The sequence below is a fragment of the Emys orbicularis genome, chromosome 1 (genome assembly GCF_028017835.1).
Source record: "Emys orbicularis isolate rEmyOrb1 chromosome 1, rEmyOrb1.hap1, whole genome shotgun sequence".
NCBI lineage: Eukaryota > Metazoa > Chordata > Testudines > Emydidae > Emys > Emys orbicularis.
In genome coordinates this window covers 130,962,197-130,985,698 of record NC_088683.1, presented here as the reverse complement: position 1 = coordinate 130,985,698, position 23,502 = coordinate 130,962,197, and the positions used below count along the sequence as shown (strand labels likewise).

Genomic DNA, 23,502 nt, shown 5'->3' with positions numbered 1-23,502 from the left:
CAGGCCTCCTTTAGCATTACAGACTGTTCACTAACTCCAGTAAAAAGCAACTCCCAATTAAGTAGACACATTCTTGTCTCAGATGGTAAAATAGAGATATTACAGCCTCTTCCTGAACTACACCACCTCGATAACTGTTGGACAGCAATAGAAAACGTTTAGCAAGAAAGAAGCTATAAAGAAATACACGATTAGCATCATTCCTTTAAAAAAAAATCTGGCCCTCTTCTTTTAAGTGCATTGAAGTGGTTAGAGTTTCAAACGTGCAAAGGTTCTCAGCCCGCAGCAGCTTCCATTGAGAACAATGGCAGTTTTTGGGTGTTAAGCTCTTGAAAATCTGGCACAAAAGATTGTGACTGAAATTACTTCATCACCTTTCTAGTATCTCTCAATCTCTTCTCTGTCACTATTGTGAGAGAGAGACCATGGGTAAACAGATTTGAAAAGGATCCATGTGAATTAGGAGCCTCAAGCACCATTTTCAAAATAGGAACCTAAATCCCATTGACTTTCCAAGTCACTTAAGTACTTTGGAAAATGTTACCCTATGTAAGGAGTTAAAGTTACAGCACTCCCAGTTTAAATTTAGAATAAAAAAGACCTCTTGGCAAAAGCACATAAAGGAGAGAGAAATAAAACAAGGACTAGTTGTCAGGTTTCTAAAAAAATTAATACAATGGCTACATTTGAAAAGGGGGGGGAAAGCAAAAAATGTTAAAAACTCATTTAATATGCAGCCCACAATACCAGCCCTCCTAGAGAAAATGAATTTGTAATTAAAAAATAATCCATCCAAACCTTTTTGAAAAAGCCCTCAGAGACTGACAAGAGCTGCAGTTTTCAAAAACCAGAGTTAGCCAGACCGCCTCTTGATTTCCTGATTGCAAAAGCTTGTGTCTTGCTGAGGAAACCTGAAAAAATGCTCTCTGCATTGGATCTTTTTAACTCTTTCAAGGGGAGAAACAGAGTCATTTGGTTTTATTTAAAATGTACAACAGAAACAGATTTTTTTCCCACAGAGGCTTAACTCTTCATGTCTTCCAAGTCTCCCATTTACACAAAGACAGAGGCACAATCTAGCCAATTATCTGCAATAACTGACTGTTTAAGCCGCTCAATATAGGTTCAGACACAGCAAAGCACTTAAGCATGTACTTAACTGAGCATGTGATTAGTCCCACTGGAATCAGTGGGAGTATTTGTGTGCTCAAAGTTATGTGCATGCGTAAATGTTTTGCTGGATCAGGGTCTTAAATTCCTAAAAGTGGAATTTCTCTTAATTGTTCTATAGTATTTGGCTAGTAGCAGTTCTAAAACTGCAGTAAAATCAACTCCTCTCCCCACCATCACCTCACCTGCTGCCTCATACAGACATTGACATATAAAAACAATCCCCAACTGTATCAGATCCCCAGGCACATATATGCATAATAAATTGCATAAACATGCCAGTGGTGCTTTAAATTTTGACACATATATTTATTAAACCACTTTTAGGACAAACTCTTATGTCGGATTTAATGAGCCATGTTTTATTATCAAGTGCTGGGCTGAAAATTGAAATTGCCACCAGGCAGAACCCAGAAATAAAATGGTGTGAATATCCTACAAGGAAAAAAAAAAAAACTGGTCTGTCTGGCTGACTCGTATTATACACAGGTAAGCTCATTTTTTGCATCAAACTTCACCAGTCCCATAAAGTGCTTTATTAGAAAGGCTGCCTGCCCCAGAACACATTGAAACTTGTTCAGAGCAAACTTGCAGAGTTCAAGGACAAAGAGCCCTAGGTCACCGCCGTTGCAAGTAAAGAACACAAAATAAAAACAAAACGAGTCCATAAGAGCATCTGGCACAATGGGAAAGCAGGAATCTGAGCAACCAAACAGAGCAAAGAAAGCCAACTCCAAGCAAAAAGTCATTAAAACAAGAGTTGGAAGAGCCTTCGCCAAGAGAATGTGAAAGCATGCAAAAAACAAGATAGCTTAGCTCACTTCGTGGTTGAGTGTGGAAACTGCTGGTGTAAGTCATTCAGGTCTACAAGCCTTTTGGCTAAACCTTCAGTGCGGGCTGTTTCTGGACAAACAGATTTTTTTATTTTTAAGACTGAACATCTAGCTTTTTTTTTTTTTTTTTTTTTTTTTAACAAAACTTGCCCCGGTTAGTCACATGGTAGGCCTTTGTGAAAACTCGCAAACCCATGCTCAAAGCTCACAGCTCAATGGTTTCATTTTAAGTTTTGTCTTCATCATATCTGATTGACACAAACTATGCATTTAATCTTGAAGGAGTGAAAACTAACTGAAAATGTTTGTTGAGATCAGGGATTGACCAAGTAGCATTGCTTGGAGCACGATTCCGTTTAGGAGACTGTTCAAGGGCCAAAACATCAGTTGATTTTACAAGGTTTCTGTCCAGGGGTGAAAGTAAGGTAAAGGACTTACCGGTACGCCGGAGTCCTGAGCGGGGCATGGCCTCAACCGGAAGAGGCGGGGCCATTCAAGATTTAAAGGCCCTGGGGCTCCGGCTGTGGCTGGGAGCCCCAAGGCCTTTAAATCACCCCGGAGCTACCAGCTACAGAGAGGCAGCTGGGAGCCCCGGGACGAATTAAAGGGCCCGGGGCTCCGGCCGCTGCAGAGCTCCGGGCCCTTTAAATCCCTGCCCAAGCCCGGCTGCCGGAACTCTGGCGGAGATTTAAAGGGCCCGGGGCTCTCCGCAGCGACTGGAGCCCTGGGCCCTTTAAATCACCGCCGCGGAAGCCGGTCCAGTTCGGCATGGCATACTGGCTCTTGCCGGTACACCGGACCGGACTGGCTTACTTTCACCTCTGTTTCTGTCAAAAATAGCTTGCAAGATTTGGCTGTCGAATCTGAACCTGAAAGGGATAGGTTTCAGGTTTAAATTTGACAACAACAAAATACTGCAAGCTCTCTTTGCAAGATTTTGATCCTAAATGGCAGAAACCTTGTAAGATCAGCTGATTGTAACTAGGGTGACCAGATGTCCTGATTTTATAGGGACAGTCCTGATATTTGGGGCTTTGTCTTATATAGGCACCTATCACCCCCCAATCTTTGTCCTGATTTTTCACACTTGCTATCTGGTCACCCTAATTGTGACAGATGTGAGACCTGGGAAGTGTAAGGAGTTCAAACTCCTTCAAATATGCCAGACAGGCATGGATTTTTGAGACAATAACTGAGGAATCCCCAAGGCGTGATTAATGCAAATTACGCAACCCTGGTTGCGCAAAAAACAGCCTTTTGAAGCTACACCCTGAGAGGGCCATTGACTGATTGACCAATGACCTGTTCCTGGAGACTGGAGATCAAAGGCACAAGAGCTGTATAAAGAAACAGCTGAACTGACCGGTCAGTATCAGTCGGTGTCTGGTTCCCGATTTAAAAACTGACATGAACTTGTAACCAAGGGGGCAAAGCCAGTTGTGGGGTTTGAAAGACTGACGCCTGCCAGAGCCTTATGTTGGGGTTGGGGGTAACCTCTGGTAAGCATTTAGCATGCGTGTAGATTCTTTTATTGTTTTTATAGATATTCTCTGTAATGCTTTTGCCCTAAGAATAAATGCAGCTTTGTGAAGGCTGGTTGGTAAACCGGTGTACACTGTTGTAGTCTCTGGAGAAAAAGTTAATGACAGGTTCTATACCCTGCTCAGATCTGTTGGGAAACCCACAGGAAGGTGCAGAGGGACTGCAAGCCTAAACTCCGCTGTCTAAAGGGAGAAAGGCCAGTTCTCCGCCCCAAGAGAGGTGAGTGCTGGGAAGTCTGAACCTTAAGTGGATGCCATCAAGGAGGGAGATCAAAGGTGCAGTTAATCCTGAAACTGTGACATGGACTTTGCAAGATTTCCCTCAGCTAGAATGGGGGAAATCCTAAGAGAATAGGTGTTTACATGAGATTTTGGATAAAGTTTTCAAAAGTGCTAATTGATTTAGGAGCCTAAATCCCATTGACTTTCAATGAGATGTAGGCTTCTAAGTCCGTGAAGAATTGTAATACTAAATAGAGAAATGCCTAAATCCTTTTAAAATCTGGGTCTTAGACACTTTTGGAAATTACACTCTTTGGCTGTATCTGGACCAGAACCAAAAACTAGGCCCCTTCCAACCAACAACAGTACACAGATATGAGAGTTCAAGGGGATTCAAATCTGCATTACTCTCAAGATCACAATATTTGAAGTTATTCAGTAGAACTGAAATAGCTTACAAATATCCCTGAGTACTCATTAGAATTATTTAAATGGATTGGTTTCAACTATGTTCACATCACTTAGGTGTTTACTCTAACAATTTAATGGTAGGAATGTTCACCAAAACAGAGAATCTTAAAGCAATGATTCGGGATATTAACGGGAAACAAATTTTAAATATGTAAACAAGAACATTCATACAGGAAACCTGATAATAAAGGCTTGTCTATAAGGGCATAAACTGAAGTGCACACCAAAGTGATGTGTTGTAACTGCCCCATGTGGACACTTCTGGTGCAAACTAAAAGGTACCTAGTTTGCATTAATTTATCTCCACCTGGGGCATTTACAATGCAGCACTTTGGTGTGCGCTGCAGTTCACATCCTGATAATCCAAACTGCAGGGTCATGTAGACAAGCCCTAAGAATTATGACATGCTTATCTAATCAGAGAAGAGCCACATACCAAGCAACCCAAGCGAACAATCAAAAGTAACCATCAAATCTGAATTCCAAATACTCACATAAAATTGTTTGCAAATAAGCCACAGACCAAGAACAAATGAGTTTGAGAAAAGTTTAAGAAGGTCACCCACAGCCAGGGCCGGCTCTAGGTTTTTTGCCGTCTCAAGCAAAAAAAATTTTGGCTGCCCCTCACCCCACCCCTGGGCTCTCATCTCCCCCCCGTGCCCTCTTCCACCCGCATCCCCTGCCGCCCCAGCGCTGGGCTCTCCACCACACCCCAACCCACCCGCACCCCCTGCCGCCCCAGCCCTGGGCTCCCCCCCACCAGTGCTGACTCCGCCCACTCCCCCCTCGCCTCCAGCCGGTCCGGCGCTGGCGGGATTGGGGTAAGCAGCGAGGATCCCGGGCCGTGCCTCAGCCCAGGGTCCCTCCAGCCACGGCTCCCGCCTCCAGGACTGGCCGGGACCCAAGAGGGCAGAGCCGGGGGACCGCCCCAGCAGGGAGCTGAGGAGCCGGGGCAGGGTAGCCCCAGAGGGAGCAGAGCCCCGGAGAGCGGGATGCGGGCCCCACACGGCAGCGCCCCGCCCTCTATGGCCCCGCTGCTGCTGCTGCTTTTGGCCTCCCTGCCGCAGTCCCTGGGCGGCTCGGGCCGCTTCGCCCAGCCCTGGCTGCGGCGCTGGGGGGCGGCCACCCTGCGGCACCTGCAGGCGGCTCCGTGTGCCCCGCGGGGCGGCCCCCAGCCTGAGTGTCCCCCGCTCGGAACCTGCCCGGCCCAGCCACAAGGTGCGGGCACTGCTCCCCCACGGCGCGAACCACAGTGGCCCCAGAGCGCCCCCCGTCTACAACGCGCTGCTGCTGCCAGGGCCGGCTCTAAGCTTTTGCCGCTGGAAGCAAAAAAAAAAAAAAAAGGCCGGAATGCTGCCCCTGAAAATGAGCCGGCCCTGCCCACAGCAAAAAAGTCAAAAAATTCCTGGATAAGCTATTTACTATGAATTATTGTCTCAGTTCTTATGTTTTGATCTGAGCTTCCAGCTTTGGGCTATCTAGTAAATTTCATACAACTCTAATCAGAACCTACTGTTCTACCAAAACCAGAACTGTAATTTGCTACACACAGCTGCGAATGAAGTGGAAAACAAGGATTGATGGCCACTGATGGGATTTATTTGATTATCTAGTTGTTCTTTGCAGCTGGACTTCCTACTGACCCATTGTGCCAGACTATTTTTAAAATATATAATTATACTAAACATCACTTTTTTCTTTTTTAAGCCCACCTCTAGCTTGTGCTCATTTTCAGTTCTGTAAGAGCATTCAAAGCATCTATTATCACGTCCTCCACACAGCAGCCATTCAGTATAAGAGATTTACTATGCTTGCTGGGATGAAAAGTTATTTTCCCTTTTGTTCTTTCTGCATTACAGTGGGATTCTACAGTCTGTCTCCCCCAGAGCTAGGACAGTTATGTTTTAATCACTTCCAAATGCACACAAAAGCCTGCGGTGCTTAATCCACTTCGGATACAACTCTTATTGCAGCAGGGAAGAAGAGATTAAACAATCTTTTTCTGTGGAGCCAAAAGGTATTAAACAATATGTCACCGTTAGATTCCCTGGTTCATTTTCCCAGGGGCTTCCCTGCCCTGACTCTGCTTTTCACAACACTGATTTGTGAGTGTGTATGTGAGTGGAGTGGGAACAATTAAGAAGGGGGATTAAATACTGTAGATGTATCCACTTTTTAGAGAGGAGAAAGAAATCATGAAAAGGTTTAGAATCAAAATTAAAGCTATCAAAGTAACTATTCAGTTTTCCCCTCTTTATTTAATGGTGATCTTAGACGATAAGCTCTGTGGAGCACAGACTGTCTTGTTCTGGGTTTGTACAGCACCTAGCACAATGGGGTCCTGGTCCCCAATTAGGGTTCTTAGGTGCTACCGCAACTCAGATAATAAACAACAATAGTAATAGACAGCTTAATGACCCATTAAAAGAATACAGAGCAAAGAGAAGATCAACCGGTCACACTTTCACTAGGTCATTCAGGTACAATCACAGCATAATTCAATCCCCTCTCTGCCTCACAGTCTCACACCAAGTTAGCCGTCAAATTCCTTTCCAACTATGCCATTGTACAAACTCCTGCTTTAAATTATGCTTGTGAATGGTTAACGAATATTGACATTTATATATGGCTCTCCTCTCTGGGGTGGCCCCACAAGAAGAAACACAAGGCTCTTTTGGGATGGTCCAGAGGAGACAGCCCCTAGGGGCTTCCAGGACATAGGGATCAGTTCTCCATTGCCCTGAATGTTGTACAATCATGTGCACCTGTACAAAGTGGGAGTAAAACATTACCAGTCTGATTTGTAAGTGACTGTGCTGAGTCATTCATTGCAGGAATGGTGAACCAGGCCCCAATCCTGCAATGAAATCCATGCGTAGAGACCCTGGTGCCTATGAGGAGCACATTACAGGATCAAGGCTCAAGTCTTCATCCCCGCTCTAATCAGATTTTGAGGGGAGGAGAACCTTGCTAATTTGTATTAATGACTCAAAAGATTCATACCTGACCATAGCATAAGGGCTCCAAGTCTCACTAAATTCAATAGCAAAGCTCCCATTGATTTCAACAGGATCAGGAACAGATCTTGTACTGAACTAACAAGATTTTAAATCAAGTCGACTACATTCCAGAGTGTGCTTGGTTCACTTATTCTGACCACACTGGTTCAGTTTTGATTCTTCATAGGCCAGCCATGAACACCCCGTAGTACAGTTTGGAAAAGTGGCACGAGACCACTAGGGGTTTTGCAAGCACTGTTGGGTTTGAGGATTAACATAGTGAGATTCTACTGGGTTTTAGCCCACAACATATTCAAGGGGAATAATATCATGTGTACTTGCACACAGCTCCTCTCTAAAGCTGGATTTGCAACTGGACAGAAGCTGGCTTTATGTTCCTAAAGCAATGCCCTGCCATTGCAGTGCTGATAATACAACGATGGGTGTGTTTGTTGTAAGTACATACATAGGCTGCGGTGGTATTTCTTTGAAGCATGCATTCACTCCAGTGATGTACCAAGTAAAGATACCCTGACAAGAATGTATCAAAGCACACGTCCTTTCCTCCTTCATGGGATTACATAATCCAGATTTTTCTGACACATCTAAGCATTACTGCACTGTGGTTTCTACCCAAAGCAATACAAATCAAAAGCCTCGCACACAGAGAGGCAAGTACAGGAAATGTAGTAAGACAGTAGTATGAGCATGAAAGCTTCTGGGAAGAAAGGATGCATTAGGGCAGGGGTTCTCAACCTTTTTCTTTCTGAGACCGCCACCAACATGCTATAAAAACTTCACTGCCCACCTGTACCACAATAACTGGTTTTCTGCATATAAATGCCATGGCGGCGTTAGGGGGTAGCAAGCAGGGCAATTGCCTGGGTCCCCACGCCACTGGGGCCCTGGCGAAGCTACATTGCTCAGGCTTCAGCTTCAGCCCTGGGTGGTGGGACTCAGACCCCCAGGCTTCAGCCCAAGCTTCGGCTTTCTCCCCTTGGAGCCAGCAAGTCTAACACTGGCCCTGCTTCGCGGCCCCCCTGAAACCTGCTCGCAGCACCCCCGGATCCCTGGTTGAGAACCACTTCATTAGGGTACAAACCTGCCAACACTTCTCTCTCTGCTCCATCCTTCACTCGGTTAACTTCAACACCCTAACCCTTAAACTGGCCCTTCTAAATGCTACGCACTCTGGGTTAGACTCCTCCACCTCACACAGAGCATGAGTAAATGAGCATTGTGTGGGGAACTGGGGCTGGAGTGGGATGGAGTCGACAACTGTTATAGGACAGGCTGTGGGGCAATACTACAGATCCTGAGCTGGAATAACAGCTGCTGCCTCTCCACACACACAGTGCAGATGCTCCCAGCTACTGGATACATGACAATCACAGATCCAGTCCCTCCCCTAGCACACAGGTAGATCAGAAGCTTCTGTTCTCCCTGTCTCATAACACAAAAGCAAAGGGACATTCAATGAAATTGAAAAGAGGAAAATTCAAGACCAGCAAAAGAAAATAATTTTCACACAACACGCAATTATACTGTGGCCAAGAACTTAGTAAGAATTCAAAAGGGGATTGGATATTTATATGGATACCAAGAGTATCCAGAGTGAGCAGAATAAACAACAAAATATAGTGGAAGGGATGTTAAACCTCAAGCTTTAGGGCTTAACCGTAAGCCAATCTCTAGCTTTAAGAGACCAGAATGAGACACCTAATGTGGGGGGTAGATTATGCCACATCTGCCTACTGTGGGGTTCTTACATCTTCCTCTGAAGCATCTGGCTCTAGTCATCATAGAGAACAGCATGCTGGACTAGATGGACCTCAGGTCTGCTCATTATGGCAATGCCTATATTCCTATACTCTCAATGTTCCTCTCCACTTGGACCTAGCCTGGAGCCCACGCCCCCAGGGTGCAAATATGAAGACCACCCTGCACAACCATTTCACCTGCCCCCTTCCTGGAACAGGGGCACTGCTGGGGCTCCAGAACACAGAGCATGGGCCCTCCTCCACCAGAGCAGAATTTCACACACAGCGAAAAAGCCTATTCCTCCCCTACTGATCATTTCATCCATCTGCGCTCCTTTCCTGTAACCCAAACTCACACCTACCAAAACTGTTTCCCCTGCTATCACAGTGACAGGGAGCCCGGTCTCTCACGTCATGAGGAATGGCATTGTGATCATTGCTAGATTCAAGCTGAACTCTGCCTCACTTCAGTATTTAAAGGGATGCAACTGTAGCCTTCATCTCCCTTCCCTAAGCATCCTCAGGCTCTCAGATGTCTGCTAACCTCTTCTCATATCTTCTTTGCTGTTGGCCTTACTTCCTAGCACTTGTATGTGACCTCAATATCCAGGACAGTTCATGAATTATTATCCCTTTACATAGATGAATTCTCAGTAACAAATCTCTGGTTTGTAAAGGATTACATATAGCAATCTAAAGATTTTTTCATGAAAGAAAAAACAAGACAAGTATTTACTTCCTACCTTGATTAGTTCTTTGAACTTGGAGTCTTCTTTGGAGTTGGGATCGATCATGGTACGTTCCTCATTTTCCTCTGGCCATTGAGAAGGGAAATGTCTAGTTAGAGCCATGACATGAACACACTGTCGAGGATATTTCAGGAGCTATTATTTATAAAGCTGGCTAGAAGTTGATTAAGAAATGGCAAAGTCTAGTCATCATACTAGTGAGGGAACATCCAGTGATCAAAGCATGGGGAATTCTTTAGAGATACACTAAAGGATTACACAGTACTAACTTCCCTAAAATAAGATTCAACTGGCCTTCATCAGGTCACGCAGCATAGTGTGTGTCAGGCTGTATCATCTAGTCTCCTGTATCATGTAGGCTCCTTGGGGCAGGGCTATGTCTTTCTCCAGACAGACCAGAGCACATTAGTGGCACCCAGCTAACAATGATGATCATTTTATCCTTTCATTGGTTATTTAATTTTCCTTTTAAGCTACGTCATCAGACTGCAACATCCTAAAGAACCCAGTAAGATCACTGCATTATGCTCCCTGTAACAGGAGTGACATGGGATTATGGGTCATCCTCCTTGTGATGGTGCTCTCCATATGATGTTATGAAAATATGCTAATGAGTGTGAATAAAATGTAACTGGAATATGCTTCATGCAAAAGGTCTCTTGTAAGGTATCATTACAAAGCTTATAATCTACTGAGTGTGTTCATCCTATTTGTATAAATGTATCATTCTTGTATCTGAAACTAGAAATATGAAATATAACTCTGAGGTCCTATTGTAATTATGCAAAGTGTGGGCCATTAATGGTGGCTTGGAATCTTGATGGCTCCCATTAACCAGGACGATTGGTTGTAAATGGCTCTGTTTACTTGTAAGTCTTCCTGTATACCTGTGTGCTGGCAAGTGGGTAATGAAGTCTTACAGTGACATGTGATCATGTCACCTGAACGGGAATCCATCTTTAACCTAGTGCTTTTCCATTTAGAAGGAGGGGTGGGAACCCAAAGAGGGACAAAGGATTCCCACCTTGTGCAGAAGATACATAAGGGAGTGGAACAGAATAAAGGGGATGGCAGCCATGAGAAATCCCCTATCTACCACCTGAGCTGGAACAAGGACTGTACCAGGGGAAAGGATTGGGCCCAGACTAGGAGGGCATCCAGTCTGTGATAGAAGCTTATTGAAACATCTCTGAGGGTGAGATTTTATCTGTATTCAGTTTTCTTACTGTATTAGGCTTAGACTTGTGTGTTTTATTTTATTTTGCTTGGTAATTCACTTTGTTCTGTCTGTTATTGCTTGGAACCACTTAAATCCTACTTCTTATATTTAATAAAATCACTTTTTACCTATTAATTAACCCAGAGTCAGTATTAATACCTGGGGGGGGCAAAGAGCGGTGCATCTCTCTCTATCAGTGTTATAGAGGGTGAACAATTTATGAGTTTACCCTATATAAGCTTTATACAGGGTAAAACGGATTTATTTGGGGTTTGGACCCCATTGGGAGCTGGTTATCTGAGTGTTGGAGACAGGAACACTTCTTAAGCTGTTTTCAGTTAAGCCTGCAGCTTGTGGGGAACATGGTTCAGACTTGGATCTGTGTTTGCAGCAGGCAAGCATGTCTGTCTCAAACAAGGTAAGGTACTGAAGTCCCAAGCTGCCAGGGAAAACGGGCTCAGAGGTAGTCTAGGCACATCAGGTGGCAGTCCCAAGGGGGTTTCTATGACCCAACCCATCACACTCCTTTCTCCTGCTCCCTGCCTTTTCAAATCCCACTGTAAAATTTGCTAGCTAGCAAGGACTGCGCTTACTCTGCTGCAACTGCACATAATGCTGAGTCAACGCCAGCAGCAATACCAAGAGTGAAACTGACAAGGATTTAGGTCAAATTCAGTTGTGCCTGGAGGAAAGTGCCCAGAGCAAGTCTAGCAGAGGTGCAATCTGCTCCATTGCTGTGGAGCTGAAGAGTGGAAAGAGGAGAAATATTTTCTCCTTCTATCTCCAAGGAGCAGCCAGACCAACACAATTTGGGAGGGAGGGGAGAAGGAGAAGGGAAAAGACACAGAAAGGAGTGGGAAATGGAACAGGGACACAGAACAGGAAGTGGAGTGGGATGAGTGGAAGAGAACAAGGAGGACATACAAATGGGAAGTGGAGTGGGGTGGGACAGTTAGAAGGCATCGAGGAGGTAGCTGGGTGCATCAGAACTGGGGACCCAGCTTAGTTCCTCAGTGTTAGCAGCAGCTAGGAGTACTGTAGCTAAAGCCCTTGGCAAGGAAGTGTAGGGAGTGTCTTTCTACACAGTTTCTTGGGCCAACTGAAAGAACCATGCCAACAGGCTCTGAGGGAAGACCTATCTAGCTCTTCTCAGCTTGAGGATGGTCTCCATAACACATGGGTGAAGGGAGGGAAGGAGAAGAGGGGAGACAGATAAAACAAGGAAGAGGAAAGAGAAGGGGGGGGGTGAAAGACAAAAAATCCAAAGGAAGGGAGAAGACAAAGGAACAGAAGAGGGAGAGGGAGGAGTAAAGATTAATTTTAGAAGGATGATTGCATTTGAGGTTTTGTCCACTGAGCCAACACTTTGTTGGACTGGTAACAAATACACTCAAACAAAGGCTCCCCCTATGTTTTTCCCCACCACAGTTGAATGCATCTGTAGGTGCACACAGCATTCTACCCTAGACGCAAATATTAAGGAGCAATGTTGTTACAACCTGTTAAATTCTGGTGCTCAATTTCAACTAGCAAACTCAGCCTTCCCCACCTTTCCTCATTGTAATCTCCTTTGTTGCTGAAATGACAGTTGTGATTTAGTTTAGAACAGCTCCTGTAAGTGGAAATGAAAGCACAGCTGCTACACAGCAATAGGAATGCAGCATCACAGCCTTGTTACATGATCCACTGCGCTGCAGCTAAAACAGAACTGGAGGGTTTAACTTTAGCAGTGCACATAGACATACAGGATGAAATCCAGGCCCGTTGGAAGTCAATGGCAACATTTCCATTGACTTCCATGGGCCAGAATTACACCCATAGCATACACTTGCCTAAGATTTATGAGGCAGAAGCCTTTGATACATGATACACATGCTTCACATCTGACTGTACCGTTTAAGAAGCCAGGCCCGCTTGAGTAGGTCTACTCTGTCGCTGGAGCAAGCCTGCCTGCCCAGGCAGACTGACTGACGCTAGCTCCGCTCAAGCTAACACGCTAAAAACAGCAGCGTGGACACTGTGGCCCAGGCAACAGCTCTACCCGACCCCCCGCATTGCCACCTGACCTGGACTACTCAGCCATTTTTAGCACTCTAGCTTGAGTCCCTCTGTGAGGGCAGGGAGGCTCTTTGCAGTGTGGACTTATCCTTTGTGTTGCCTTGATGTACACGTGAATGGAAGATGGACAGAGATGCCAACACATTGTGGTACTACGTAGTCCACCACACAAACAATATCATGGTCACAAAAAGGAGTTTTGATGGCCACAGTGCCACGGACAGAGAGCCCTCTGACCTGCACCGCTGTTCAGGCACCAGAACACGACGACCCGCTGTCCCAGTATTACAGTTACGTTGCTGTTAGTGATGAAGCTCTGCACTCACACTGGGTGGATATGACAGACTGTACAATTGAGTGGGGTTTCCCTAGACCTGCCCAGACATTTGGGCTCAGTTCTTTGCAGGGTCCACAATCTATTAAAAAACACCTAAACTGAACGTTAAAAAGGTTTGCCAAATTTTCCACAAACCTAGGAAGAGCTTCTGATTCTGTAAGGTTTCCAGTTTCTTTTGGTTCTTTACTTCCTCCTGTCTACTGGGATGAGTCAAGCAGGCTAACGCTGAGGAAGTTACACCCAGCACACGCCCAGCCCATGAGGTTGCGAGCTGGAACTTTCAAAAGAGGACTCACCCATGTTTGTGCAACACCCACCTTTCCTGTGCGGGGCCCTAATCTCTCTCAGTCTCTCTCACCCACCTTTAACAGAAGAGGGGATTAGAGAAGCTCTTTTTGTGTCTTTTTATATAAAGGCCTCATGATGTATTGTTATTTGCTTGAGGGTCTTACCTATATCAAAACAGGACAGAATTAGACCAAGGCTCCAGCTAATCCAGTATCCCATCTCTGAAAAGAGTCAATACCAGATGCAGCAGAGGAAGGCGTTAGGTCCCCCGCCCTTATTCAATTATGGAATAATCTCTACAGAAGTTAGTTTTCTTCCCCATTCTGGTCAGTCAGTGCCTGGCTTATGCCCAGAAGAATGCAGATTTGTCTCTCTGGTTTCCTTTGCCTATTTAATGTACCCATGGGTTTTCCTATTATCCATATAAACAGTTACTCCTTTTTGCAACTGCTCAGAATTATTTGACTCAGTGACATCCTGTGCCAATGAGTTCCACAGGTTAAAATATATATTGTTGGGGGTGGGGGACATTTCCTTTTATCATTTTAAACTTGTTGCTTTTTAATTTCAATGTGTGCCCCCTTGCTCTCATAATATCAGAAAGGATAAATAAAAGCTCTCAATTTACCTCCTCTATCACATTACTTATTTTACATACCTCTAGCATAGCCCCTCTTATTTGTCTCTTCTATGAACTAAACATTTATCTTCTTTTCAATCTCTCCCACCCTCTGTTCATTCTCCAGACCCATATTTAGTCCCCTACTATTTCTTCTATATCATCATTTTTGAGATGGGATGGCCAGAACCCAATACAGCATTCAAGGCTGGAATGTATTATCCATTTATTTAATACGTACTTTGAGAAAAAGGATGGTCTAGTGGTTAGGCCCAGAGACCAGGAGCTGCGACACCCATGTTCAATTCCCAGTTCTCACACTCTGTGTGAGTTTGGGCAAGTAACTTAGGCTATGTCTACACTATGGACCTTACAGCAGCACAGCTGTACTGCTCCAGCTGCACCACTGTAAGGTCTTCCATGCAGCTGCTCTCTGCCAGCAGGAAAGAATTCTTCCGCGGGCATAATTAAACCACCCTCCAACAGGTGGTAGCTACATGGCACTGTCCACACCAGCACTTCTGTCAGTGAAACTTATGTTGGTCAGGAGTGTGTTTTTTTCACACCCCAACTGACAAACGTTTTACCAACAAAAGTGCTAGTATAGACATACCCTTGCATGTCTCAGTTCCCCATTAGTACAATGGGAATAATAGGAATTCCCTACCTCACAGGGGTGAGGTGAGGATAAATACATAGTCTTAGTCTCTCTGTGCCTCAGTTCCCCATTTGTACAATAGGATAACAGAACTTGCCTACCTCACACGGGTGTTGTGAGGATAAATACATTAAAGATTGTGAGGTGCTCAGATATTACGGTGATGGGGCCAGGTAAGTATAACAAGATATATATTCAGAATTATATTCAGTCTAATTATTTAAACATCCTAGCATTTATTTGCTTTTTGAACCACTGCTACACTATAAGCCAGGGATTGGCAACCTCTGGCATGCAACCCATCAGGGAAATCCACTGGCGGGCCAGGACGGTTTGTTTACCTGCAGCGTGCGCAGGTTCGGCCGATCGCAGTTCCCACTGGCCACGGTTCACCATTCCAGGCCAATGGGGGCTGCAGGAAGCGGTGGCCAGCACATCCTTCGACCCACGCCACTTCCTGCAGCCCCCATTGGCCTGGAACGGTGAACCGCGGCCAGTGGGAGCTGCGATCGGCCGAACCTGCAGACGCTGCAGGTTAACAAACCGTCCTGGCCCGCCAGCGGATTTCCCTGACGGGCCGCGTGCCAAAGGTTGCCAATCTCTGGCTTATTGTTGATAGTTAATTTAGAACCCAGCACGATATGTGAGTATTTTAATTTATTCTTTCTGGAGTGCAAAACCTTGCATTGGTCAACAATGAATTTCATCTGCCATCATGCTGCCCAGTCATCTAGCTTAACTGGGTCCCTCTGGATTTCCTCAGAGTCTACTCTAATCGTAACTACCTTAAATATGCTATCTGTTCGTTTTTCCATCTCACTGCTCACCTCCTTTTTCAGATCATTAATGGAATATACTAAAAACATCAGACCTTGTAGAGAACCTTGGCACACCCTACCATGAAAACTTTTGGTATGTTGAAAACTGACCATTTGTTCCTACTCTGTTTTCTGTCTCTTGACCAGTTTCTGAACCACAACAGTACTTTTCATCTCATCCCAAGACTACTTAGGTCAGGTCTACACTACCACATAAGTCCACCTAACTTACATCGCTCAGGGGCATGAAAAAGACACCCCCCTGGGCAACGCAAGTTACAGAGACCTAAGCGCTGTCCACACCAGTGCTATGTCGGTGGGAGATGCTCTCCTGCAGACATAACTTCTGCTTCACACAGAGGTGGAATAATTATGCCAACAGGAGAGTGCTCTGCCATCGGCGTAGAGCGTCTTCACCAGATGTACTGGTGCACAGCAGCATTGGTGCAGCTGCGCTGATGTAGTGCTTCTAGTGTAGACCTGCCCTTAGTTTCCTTAATTCCTTAATATGTGGCATTTTGCCAAAGACTTTTCGAAAGTTCAAATAAAATTATATTTATGGATTCCTCTTTTACCCACTGTTTCACTGACATTCTCAAGTTCTAGTAGATTGGCATCCTTTACAAATGCTATGCTTGTCTGTCTTATCATATGTTCATCTAGGTGTTTTATCATTCTATTTTTTAATTACTGTTGCTTACAGTTTCGCTGGTACTGAAATAAGGCTCAATGGTCTGTAATTCCTAGGATCACCACTAGCACCTTTGTTAAAGTTCGGTGCAGTATTTGTTACTACACCAGGAGCCTGGAAGGTGCGTAAGTGAAATTAATCAAAGGCCTAATATTTATATGAGCACTTCAGCCAATTCATTCTTTCAGAAGTCTTGGAACACCTCCCCTGCTGGCTTGTTGCTCTTTAATGTAGTTGTTTGTTCCAAGGCCTACTCTTTTGCTATGTCAATCTCTGACAGTGTCTCATCCTCATTACCTGAAAAGACTAGTTCCAGGGTAGGTATTTCCTAAATATCCTCTGTGATATGGAATGATGCAAAGAAATCAGTTAGTTTCTCTGCAATGCCCTTGTCTTCCTGATAGTCCAATTCTCTTGCTAGCTTCCTGGCTCTAACATACTTGAGTAGTGGGCATACTGCTGTTCAAATTTCCTCTCAGCCCTTCTAATTTTTATCCTACATTTTACATACTATAGTTCATGCTCATTTCTATTGGCTTCAATAAACTTCAATTTTCAATACCTACGCACATACTGATCTCCATTAACACACACTTGCTTATGCCTGTGGCATTAATACTGTACCTAATAGGGTATCTTCAGGGTGGATATCAATGGTGGCCGGAGACATTGGCGCGTTGATAGCATTTTTGCCCTCTTCCTGCAGGTCGCTCACTGAAGAGAAGAAAAGAAAAAGAGAAAAAAAAAAACTTTTGTAAACGCAGAATTTTGTACTTTTTACACATTTTTCAGCTACAGGGGAAGAATACATCCGGCAGGCCCATTTCAAAGCGAGTTTACAGCTTATGGAAATAAGAACCACAGCTGCTGTGGAAAAGAATCAGAGAGTCAAAACATTTTGCCGTTTCATATTAAACAGCTGGTTAGCCTGGTGATTTAGCGGAGGTTATTTTTCAGGAGTCTTGAGCTTGCAGTAAAGATGAACTCAGAATTTCCATGTCCCACACCGGGAAGCGTTTAGAGCTCTGTGGGCGCTCTCTCAGTCTGGAGTAAAGATGGTTCCTTTTGTGCACCTCATGGGGCTGCACATGAGACAGAAAGGGGAACTAAACACTAGTTGACTGGACTTCTATGACAATAAGCACAATCTTTTCCGCCTGCAAGGATCACTATGTGCCACTGTAATTAACAAAAAGCCTGAAAGAGCCCAAGGAAGACTTGAGAAACAGTCAAAGGGGTGTTAGTGAAACACTGGCATTGACATTATAAAGAGGCATAGTATGGACTAGGGCAGTGGTTCTCAAACTTTTGTACTGGTGACCCCTTTCACACAGCAAGACTCTGAGTGCAACCCCCCTAATAAATTAAAAACACTTTTTTATATATTTAACACCATTATAAATGCTGGAGGCAAAGCGGGGCTTGGGATGGAGGCTGACAGCTCGCGACCCCCCAGGTAATAACCTCGTGACCTCCTGAGGGGTCCCGACCCCCAGTTTGAGAACCCCTGGGCTAGGGGATCAAGCATAAGACTGGAATCTTTGAACTCGAGCTCTAAACCCAAAGCTGTCACTGACCTCTCTGTAGGATCTTGGACAAGTCGCTCAACTAGTCTGTGTCTCCTTTCAGCCATCTGTAAAATGGATCTATAGAACAAGATTCCAGGATTGTCACTCTGTATGTCCCTCTGAAGCTTAAAATGTCTGTTGAATCAGGGTGAAGTGATGGAAACAGCTATAAGCATGGCTGAGGCCCAGAATACCACTGGGTTCAATTATGCCGGCATTCACGGTCTGTTACCATCCAGTTTTTAAGTTCTCAGCCATTCTGACTTTATGAATTACACCCATGTGACAGTAAGGCATGTATCTCTGATAGTCCAAGAGTCCTACACCACTGCGATATCAGCAGTAACTCAACCAATCACCACCCTTTCTTTACAGCAAATTTTCATTCAACAACAAATTTCATTGGTTGTATGAGGGAGTCTGAAGAGATGGTGGATTACTTGGCGCAGCTGTCACAGTTCCTCAAAACCACCCACACAACATCACAACCAGCACATACAATAACCCAAACATACATAACCCTAATGGCAACACCACCACCCCCATCCCATTCACAACTCACACAAATCAACACGTCTCCCAGCACAATCCTCCTACAAACAAATCAACACAACTGACACGCATCATAATCCCAAACATCTCTCTGAAGCCTAGAATGTCTGTTGAGTCAGTATGAACTGATGGAAATGGCTACAGCCATGGCTGAGAGCCCTTTTTGTTTAGCATATCACCAGGTTCAATCAGCATTGGGATGTTCAGCTATTTACAGCTTTTTTTAGTTTTTTTTAAAAACACACAACTTTACAAATTACACTGCTGCAGCAGCATGGCCTTTCAGCTACTAATATTAACATACCTGACTCTCACCAGTGTTGGATGGAATAACAGTGTTTGTGCACAGCTAGAAAAAGAGCAAAAGTATTGTATGTGCTGTTAGTACCATCACACGCTATTAACGGATATGCACCTTAAAGCACTATGGATAACAAAAATCAAGCACTTATTTTAAGTTGAAGGAACAGATGGGTTTGACATAAGACAAAAGCACTGTTCAAGGAAACTATGTAGGCTATTGTAACCCACAGCAGCTCAGTGCGGTGCTCTGCTGATCTCTAGTAGTGGCTGGGTCACATATAGAGATTGATGAGCCTGCTACAGCCTTGGCTAACAGAGCTGGATTATTTTAGCTCAAGAAGAAGAGGTTCATGCTTCTAGATCCAGAGGCACCATGTTCAATCTCTGCTGACAACAACCCACTTCGGGGCCTGGTGCTACACTGTACTTAGGGATGGATAAAGTCCAGGAAAAATAAAAACCCAAGATGAATCTTCACCCTCCAGGTTGAAGCTTGGATAACTTACTTTTGCTGCTGCTGTCATTTTCAGTTTCACATCCTTCTGCACTGCATGGCCATGGTGAGGAGTGAAAGTGGAAATGCCAAAATATCATGAGAAAGCAGCTCTTGCAGTATTTCAGACCCATCTGAAGGCAGCAGTAGAATTAAGGTAGAATCCGTAGGATCTGGTCTCCCTGGGCTATCACACTTTGAAGGAAGATCAATAACTCAGGAGTGGAAAGAAAATTATCAAGAACAGTGGGAGTCATCAAGGGACTATGGGATAAGGGAGAAACAGGACCTATGTAAGGGGGGAAATCTCAAAATTATGGTGGATCCTGGTCCTATTTAGCCTTAATCTGCTTTTACCATGAAGTGCTAGAAATCTCCTGTTCTCATGAGATTAACAGACCAAGAAAAAGTTAGGCTACATTAGGGTGGGTAGATAAGCTGCCACATTTATGGATGCTTCTCCCAACCTTTTTAGGTTTGCCTATTGTAACCCACACACCTCCTGGATGTGGTGTTCTGTCCCATCTAGTGGCACTGAGACCACTTAGAGAGCGAGATTAATGAGTCTGCTCTACAGCCTTAACTAACAGCCATATGGCTTTTAGCTCATGAATATATCTCCAGAGGTCCCAGGTTCGATCCCGCCTGCCGACAACCGGGGTCTGGCAGCGTTACGCTATCACCAGCTTCACATAGTATTGGCCACTGAGGAAGGGTGTGGTGGGCAGGGATTCAAAGACTTAGGTTCCAAGGCACAGTAAAAGCAGAACTTTAAGTTTGCAGATAACCAGTCCTTCTCCGACCTACCAAAAAAGTGCAACGTCACTCCAGGAGTGACAAGAATGTTTTCATTGTCTGTGCAGGAGACTACACGGGAAGCCCAAGTCCTTGAGGCCCTTTTGGGGCAAAAGCAAGGATTTCCATATAAACAGGGAAATAACCACAAGCTCAACAGAGCAGTCCTTTCCTGGTGAAAAAGGCAATCTAAACCACACCGGTCTCCCATCAGGCAGTTCTTTTAAAAATAGATCCCTACTCCCCTTTCCTGTAGTGAGATCAACCCATATACTCTAGCCATTTGTATATATATTACACATTTTATAAAGTCCCATGTCACCATGTAGGAGCTGGATTTTATAATGTACTATGAGAATTAATGTATGATTTGATTTCATCTTGTCAGCCACCCTTTTTGAATAGCAGAAAGGAATGACAGACCAGAACAATCCTTATGACTAATTATGGTCATCCTTTTGTTTTAGAATAAGTTATAGAGCTACTATGGTTTCCTATATGTATTACAAATTAGGAAGTAAGAGACAGGATTCTCTATTGTGTCTATGTTAAGTAGATTAGAGGAACATTGCAGGCCTGGGTCTCAATGTAAATTGTCTTGGTTATTGATTGTAAAACTTAGCAAGGTTTAATTTGCAATGCCCTTTTGCTCAATATAAAATACTACTGTTTGTATTCTCAATCTGTTTGTGTGAATGAGGAATGTATGCATTAGAAAAAGATAAGGTGTGAAGGCCATTGTTATAGTCAGAGTCAAGGAAGAAGGAGTGAAGAAACTTAAAGGACATCAAAGAATCATCAACACGCATCCATAATGAAGGGCAGATTGAAGACCCTGAGGTAAAGGCTGGCACCCCTAAAGACAATTGATTAAATCGGAACAAAGGACAGGATGACCCTCTCCGAGGTGTATTGGAATGTTTACACCAATTAAGAAGTAACCAGTCACAAAGTGACACAGCAAAATCCATAGGCTTCAACAGAGAAGAAAACCTATAAGAACAGGGTGCTTTGCCATAGGACTTTGGGTTCGTCTTGCCACACTCCAGGAGCATCGGATCGCAACCGATAGAACCCCGCTCCCATCACTGCAGGACAGAGAGAGAGAGAGAGAGAGAGTGTGTGTGTGTGTGTGTGTGTAAAAAGCATATGCTAACTGTGGTATTCTCAATAAACGCTGTGTGTATTTACCTTCCTCTATAATGACAGGTTTCAGAGTAGCAGCCGTGTTAGTCTGTGTCTGTAAAAACGAACAGGAGTACTTGTGGCACCTTAGAGACTAACAAATGTATTAGAGCATAAGCTTTCGTGGGCTACAACCCACTTCTTCGGATGCATATCTCCTCTATAAAGATCCCGTGTGCTTTGTATGAGCATAACAACCACTCTCCACCTCCCCCCCATACAGAAAGAGGTTAACAGAAAATTAGAATGCTTGGGACACACGTGCGATAATCTCCGCGCAACATTTCACTGGCAGCCAAAGAGAAGGCACTTAAAACCATTTATCACTTTTCCTAATGAGGATTCCAAGAGGTGAACTAGTTTCTGCTTTCTGGCAGGCTATCAAGTAAGTATAAATTCCCTGAATGCCACATGTTGTCCTTATGTCCCCAGAAGCAGCAAATGCCAGATTCATATATTTTGAGCCCCTATGGATTAAGATCCACATTAAAGTGACCTGCTAGAGTTAATATGCAACAAGAGTGTGTCCTGCCAGTAATAAGGTACAGCTCACTTTTGGTATCATATACTTCTTGCAAAAGGACAGGAGCAAAACTGCATTCTCTACTATATATGGAATATGTTGTATATACTGTAGCTTTTTACCTAAACATATCTAATTAAAAAAAGACACTAAGGACTTCTGGATTTTATTCATTTTTTTGAAATTCCTCTAAACAAAAAATCAGAGAACTAAAAAGTCACATGCTAAGTTGAGTGTCTTTTCATAGCATGGCATCCTCTCTGTGTGTCCACTTAGGGCTCCATCCTGCAAACCCTTATTCCCTCAAGTAGTCCTTACATTGAGAAGTCAATGGAAATACACATGCAAGTAGGAATAATCACAAATAAGGTTTTGCAGATCTGGAACATGGAGATTTTCAAAGTTTCCCTAGACACCCAAATCCCATTCAATCAAGTTGCCTTTGAAAATCCCAGCCTCAATTACTAACTCTTCATGGCAGAAGTTTTATCTTCATTATTAGTAGAATTTACATCATTACTGTAACACCCAAAATCTCCGGGCAGGACCAGGGCCTCCCTGCACTGGGGAAAGATAGATGATGAGACAGTCATTGCCCTGGAGAGCATATTTATTTTAAAGTACCTGGCACCCACTGTGCGCTAAATAAATACACAAGATGCTTTCAGAAAATTACATTTAAACAAGATTTCTTTTAAATAGGCTTGGAAGGATTTGATTTTTTTAATCAGTAAATGTCAGCAGTCGTCGTCTTACACATACACACACACCCAACTGAGAAAAAGTATTTCCATCACTAATCATCAAAATTTGCAGAACAGCAAAGTCAGAAAAACGCTATTTGAGAACTTATTAGGGTTTGATTTAAGGACATTTACTTTATATGTTTTTGACATCTGATGTTGTATCGGGTTATAAAGCTTAACATTTTGAATCACGTCTGCTGCCATTCAAGCATTATTGTCTGACCTCCCCCCATAATTTCCCACAACTCTGACAATTTAAATTGAAAAAAATGCTTAAAAATAATCATCGCTATTATCCATCAAAATTGTCCAAAAAAATCAAATTCTGCCAAGCTTACTTTTAAAATGCAGCTAAGTTGCTTTATTCCCCCAGGAGTTTGATTCAAAAAGGAAGCTCTCTGATCAAAGTAGATAAGGAAGGAGATATTTTTAAAATGCAAAAATTACATTTTGAAATCAAAACAAAGTAAAGTATTTTTACAAATAAAATCCCCTCCTTTCCACAACACCACTTCTATGGCTAAGGGCTCAAAAACAGATAAAGAAAAAGTTAAAGGTGGAAATAAATACAGTCATGCATTATGCACCCAGCGCCCATCTCACACACAGTTGAAGAAACAGGTTTGCTCTTAAAAGCCAATTTGCTGGGCTGAATACCACAAGGGCAAAAGGTTCTGTCCTATTTCTGTAGCAAGTGCCTAGTCAGAACAAAGTGCTGCCATTTCAATAAAGCAAATTCTAAAAGACAGTCCCGCAGACAGAGCCTCACTTACAGAAAGCCAGAAGCTCACAGCAAGAACTCTGCTCCACACAGGTAGCTTACAAACCTTAGAGTTTTGTGCATGACAAATCCTTTCGCGTACCTCCTTTTTTGCGTTTTTTACAAAGCAGCCCTGCCATTTTG

At 43.9% G+C, this 23,502-nt stretch overlaps 1 protein-coding gene across 1 annotated transcript in view; it reads right to left on the bottom strand.

The window, feature by feature from the left end:
- PARVB (parvin beta) overlaps positions 1–23,502 on the bottom strand; it is an 81,211-nt gene that overhangs the window by 48,758 nt on the left and 8,951 nt on the right. The window contains exons 2-3 of the mRNA XM_065423564.1: positions 17,058–17,147; positions 9,740–9,810 (exon numbers count right to left, since the gene is read on the bottom strand). Of these exons, the coding sequence (XP_065279636.1) occupies positions 9,740–9,810; positions 17,058–17,147 (161 nt within the window). The remainder of the gene's footprint in view (positions 1–9,739; positions 9,811–17,057; positions 17,148–23,502) is intronic.